The 5,588-nt window shown below is 35.1% G+C and overlaps 1 protein-coding gene across 1 annotated transcript in view; it reads left to right on the top strand.

The window, feature by feature from the left end:
* Positions 1-5,588, top strand: part of LOC108362618 (selenium-binding protein 1-A) — a 156,893-nt gene that overhangs the window by 104,275 nt on the left and 47,030 nt on the right. The window contains exon 4 of the mRNA XM_017615675.1: positions 2,979-3,104. Coding sequence (XP_017471164.1) covers positions 2,979-3,104 — 126 coding nt within the window. The remainder of the gene's footprint in view (positions 1-2,978; positions 3,105-5,588) is intronic.

The following is a 5,588-nucleotide window of genomic DNA, read 5'->3' as shown; positions in this document are numbered from 1 at the left end:
AAATGTTCATGGTAAAGTACTGGAGCTTGGTATGGAGATATATAAAATCAATCGTATACTATTGGAGAAAAATTGGTGCTACTGGAAAAGGGGGCGTGGCCCCTCCTATACAAACCGAACTTTTCATACTACATATTTCCGAAAGTGTTCATGGTAGAATACTGGAGCTTGGGATTGCGGTATATGAAATCAATCGCATACTCATGGAGGAAAATTGGAGCTATTGGAAAATTGGCGTGGCACCTCCCATACAAACCGAACTTTTCATACTGCATATCTCGCAAAGTGTTCATAGTTGAGTACTGGAGCTTGGTACTGAGGTATATAAAATCGATCGCACCCAGAGATACACAACATGCAAATTCGGTTCCAAAAGCTCCAATTTTTCTTCAAGAGTATGCCATTGATTTTATAGTATATCTCCGTACAAAGTTCCAGTACTCTACCATCAACAAAGACATTTCTGCCATGAAGGAGGCAAGGCTCACACGATTGAAGCGTATTGTACAAGGGGCCAATTCTCGTTCTTTGAGATCGTGAAGTAAAAATAAAAAATTCAAACTCTGTGCAAATTTTATTTTTTCACTTTATCTTTTAGTTTTACCATTTTAAGTCATTCTCGATCATTGAAGGCCTCTTCATAAACATCGAGCAAGAAATTATTTGGTAAATAACGGTGAGTAAAATATAATGATTGCGATTTAAGCAAGATATCCAACTTATATTTTTCACAACTACAAAACTATGTATTTAAAAATTTTTTTTGGTGCAAACTTTTGACAAATAAATTTGTTTTCAATTGGAGCCCGAATCGAAATTTTATGTGAAGTGATGAAAACTATTTTCACTTCACGCTTCATATTCAGCAGTAAGCGCTCCCTTCCTAATTTCACACTTCATTGTATTTTAACATTGTGTGTGATTAGAAGGAAGCGCTCTCTTGCTGCTCCCAAAAAAGCCCTTGGTGAGCGCTTCAACTAAAGCATTTAAAAAGCGATGCATACAAATTTTAGTTTTTACATTATATTTTTGTTTTAATAAAAGAATGGCGTTTTTGTAAACCATTTGATTTTTTTATCAAGTGTACTTACATATAACATGGTTTTTTTTCTTTTCTATGTGGTAGACATACGAAAATACATACATACATACATACATGTTTGTACACAAATTAACTTTTTTTAAAAGAAAATATTTTATGTTACTACTCAAAATGATATTTATTTCTGAGCATTGTTAGAAATATACATTTTTTTTTTACTTTGCTTTTGTACTGCTCCATACTTGCTCCTTTGGGGAGCAGCTAATTTCAGTCCCGTTGGGTTTATTTCTTCAAGAGAATTTACATACAGCGCTGGCAAAGTACTNCAGTCCCGTTGGGTTTATTTCTTCAAGAGAATTTACATACAGCGCTGGCAAAGTACTTTTTCAACCAACAGAAATAATTAAAACAAATTCTTCAAATTTTTCTTAATAAATGAAAAACAATGAGGTTTAAGATCACCTACAATACAGGCGGTGGAAACGATAACATTTTAAAAAAGTTAACAGAACAGAACAGTTAATATTTATTAAAATTTCCGGTGGTAAGGCACTATGAAAAATCAAATAAATGATTAAATTTTTTCATGAATGTACATATGTAAATATCGTCGTTTAAAGCATGATAAAAATATAGTAAGGTAGAACCGCTGAGAGTCACTTTTAAAATTCTTGACGTTTCCAAACAATTTAATTTTTAAATTTACTCACAAACTCACACACACATTTTCATTTTCAATCTCAAGCAACAACAATTTCGAACAATTTCAATTTTTTATTTTCACTTTTATATGATTTTAAAATGTTGGCAAACTTCAAGAAAAAATCATGGCCGATAATTGAGAGAACGGTTCTACCTTGCTATGTTTTTATCATGGTTTAAAGTACAAAACCGCGTATCAACAAAATGCAAAACCGCCTATGTGAGGTTGCATAAATTATTTTTTAGAGAGTAAAAACACTCTTATTTCAGAATGATTCTATTTTTTATAAAGAAACGGCATTTCTGGCTAGTATATTTCAGGACGAATGGATAAGAATCTAGCCAAGAACTTGTGTGAGCAAATCCAATTTTTGGCAGCCAATGTCAGTTACGTGGTTTTGCCGAATGACGATATACGGTTTCGTACTTTAAACGACGATATGTATGTCAAAGAAACAAAGTCAATTTTGTTATTGACCTTTGTACCAAGGTCATGTTTATTAGGANCGAATGACGATATACGGTTTCGTACTTTAAACGACGATATGTATGTCAAAGAAACAAAGTCAATTTTGTTATTGACCTTTGTACCAAGGTCATGTTTATTAGGAAAAATGGAAAAAGCAACAAAGTCTAACCGGTAGAAGTTATAGCAGCTTTTTCGGAGATCCCCACATCTCTTCATCAGATTTTTTTTTTTAGACTTCAGCAGGTTAACGCTTCTGATTTTCCACATCGATGACGCTGGTTCGATCCCTACTGAAGTCTATGAAGTCTGAAGAAGAGATGTGGTGATCTCCGAAATAGCTGCTACAACCTCTACCGCTTAGACTTTGTTGCTTTTTCCATTTTTTCTAATAAACAAAATGGTGGTACAAAGCTCAATAACAATATTGAAAATAAAATGTTAATAAGCCACAATAACATTGAGAAATAATTTTGTTTTGCATCATGCTACGTTTTTATAAAATAGTGACAGTGTAAAGGCCGTTATCTCAAATTTTACGCATTTGTGGCACTGGTTAGACTTGATTAAATGGTCCAAAATTTTTGGGGAATTACTTTTTCAACAAAGGTAACCATTTCAGGGAGTAGCACACGCAATTTTCTGATTTTTAACAATAAGGGCCACTCTAGTAAGTATATTAAAATGTAATATAGTATTTTATAGCATAGCATAGTATAGTGAAAAATAGTATAGTATATTAACAATGATAAACATACATATTTTTAGGAACGCCCTAAGCCACGGTTTGTCAAGGGGCGGAGACTGGAAGGAGGACCACAAATGATGCAACTATCATTGGATGGTAGAAGATTATACGTATCATCATCACGGTATTCTCCATGGGATAAAATGGTATTTTTATTGTGTTGTATTATATATTCTTTATTTCTCAATATATCTATATAACTATATGTGACCTGGTCTACGGAAAGGGGGCTTAGGTGTCAAAAAATCAATTTTCACTTTTTGGTTGATTCGGATGGAAGATGAGATGCTTTTTCACGTGGTGAAAAGCAGAAAATCCTAACTTGCTTAGAAGTGTACTAAAAATGTAGAGAAAGAAGAGTAAAAATACGACAAAATATAATTTATTGGTAATGAACAAAATACATTGAATTATAAGCTATAAAGACATGATTATACACTAGAAAAACGTATTATGGGCCAAAAATAATAATGCTGAGTAGTTTATGTATTTTTCTTTGTTGTCGTTTTCCTTGAGATCTTTTTACGTGTTGATCCTGAGGAAGATGGACCTGGTTCCTCGTCTGGTTTGAGAACATCTTCACTAGTTTTTGCCTTCCGTTTCTTCGATGGCAAATCTTTCGGCAATGGAGCCACAATATCTACTTTAGATATATCCGCGAAGATTGTGATAGATGTACCACTGACGTTCCAAAGATAAACCGGCTGGTTGTATAACATTCGGCATTTCAGGATCGATAGGTTTTAACAGAAGCTTAAAGGACTGCACTTCTTCACTGTCTGCGAATTTCTTTGTTTTTACACAATCTGTAGAGATTATGAAATGATGGAATTGCGTTATTCCAACAAGTGACTTATACAGTGGTTTAAAATAGCTGTCATATTCATACCAGACGACTTTTTCAGCCGATACAGCTTTATTATAGCCCCCAGGTGATGATGCCTCGACACATTGCAGTAAATCTGCATACGTGTCGATGTTACTAACGGCATACTTACTTTTGAAAATACCGAAGTAACGATCAGGCGCAAACTTAGTGTGCACGGTAAGTAGAAAATTGAATAAAATAGTTTTGTTAAGACCCCGAGCCAAACACCATTGCAGATATGATAGTACAGTGTTATTCTTATTCTGCCCAACACAATTGTCACAGAAAAGACCGAGTGTTTCAATGTCTTTATAGTAGGTTTGCAGGTGATAATGCAGGATGCTCACAACACAGTTAGGTCCTTTACCAACGTCATCTTTTTCGTCTATCATGTAATTGTACTGTAAAAAAAAAAAAATATAAGTAAGATCCTGTAAAGGCGAGCAATTTGAGTTCCTATGATTCAGTTTGAAATTCTAACCTGAACTTTTTGTTTTTCGTCTGTAATTCCGAAGACTCCGCACTTCTTGGTTGCTTTGAAGTATGCTGTACCAGGTTGTTGTGGACTGACAGGGTAGTGAACGGTTTGGGCAAAATTAAATGACAGAACGACTGCTGTAGGGTCAGTATTTCTACACCAACTTTGATAATATTCTCGTTGATTTCGGGCTCGGTGGAGGTGATCAAGAAATTGATTAAGCTTCTGTGCGCGTTCAATGTCAGTAACACCTTTGGCTTGCGCAATCGATATTGTGTTTCCTATTAAAAGAAAAAATACTGAATTTAATCTCAACGTTTGATACAACTATAAAATGAGAAAATAATGAGCTACTTACCACGGCAGACATCGCAGAGATCATCCGCTGGTTTCATAACTGTAACATGGGGTATGTATTTGGACCATATCCGTCGAAAACTGCAATTACTCATCTTCAATTCGTCATCACTGAGTGAAGAAATGTATTTTCGATAAATTGAGGACTTCGTCTCTCTGGATGGCAGTTTCATTATCCGAATATCCTTAAATTTTGGGAGTCGTCCGGGCAGTGAAAGAGCCATTAAATCGGCTATAGACTCGATGAATTTAACAGCTTTTTTGATGTCAGCCGGTTTAAATGACTTTGGATGTGTACTCGGTTTATTTGCCAGTCCGTGTTGGCGCACTGTTACACCCTGTGCGTGAAAATGACGTACTAAATTTTCGTAACGCTTCGTCGTACAGGCATGTACAAAAAGGAAATACGAACGACAAACAGCTACTCTGTAGAAGGTAAATTGAATTCTATGCCTCATAACTTCTGTATCCTGTCTTTGTCCATATTTCTTCCGCCCAGCAAGCTTTGCGTATACACTTTCTAGCTTTTCGTTACTCATAATTCCAGCTTCGATGTGACTTAGTATCACTAAATCAAGTTCATTTTTCGACATCTCTAAACAATTGTTCCGCGTAGTCTCGATCATTTCCCGTGGTATCAGTGTATGGCATTCATTATTACAACAATCTTTTGACAGAAATTTTGTTACCAGCTCCTCCTCCTTTACATCAACAACATATAGGTCTATCTTAACAAAAGTTTGTTCGGTATCATCTTCTGCCTGAGATACACATACTTTGTCTTCATCATCATCGCTCTCTTCATAGTTTTCATCATCGTTTTTATCATCCTTTTCATGGAAATATTGTCCGTATACGGCACTGAACTCCTCATCAACACTCATGTTTCATTTCATGCGAAATGCGAAGACGATAATCAACAGAAAA

The sequence above is a fragment of the Rhagoletis zephyria genome, unplaced genomic scaffold (genome assembly GCF_001687245.7).
Source record: "Rhagoletis zephyria isolate East Lansing unplaced genomic scaffold, Rhagoletis_zephyria_1.1 Rzeph_scaffold_01055, whole genome shotgun sequence".
Lineage (NCBI taxonomy): Eukaryota > Metazoa > Arthropoda > Insecta > Diptera > Tephritidae > Rhagoletis > Rhagoletis zephyria.
Note: the sequence above shows the minus strand (reverse complement) of the source record. Positions and strands in the feature narration are given on the sequence as shown.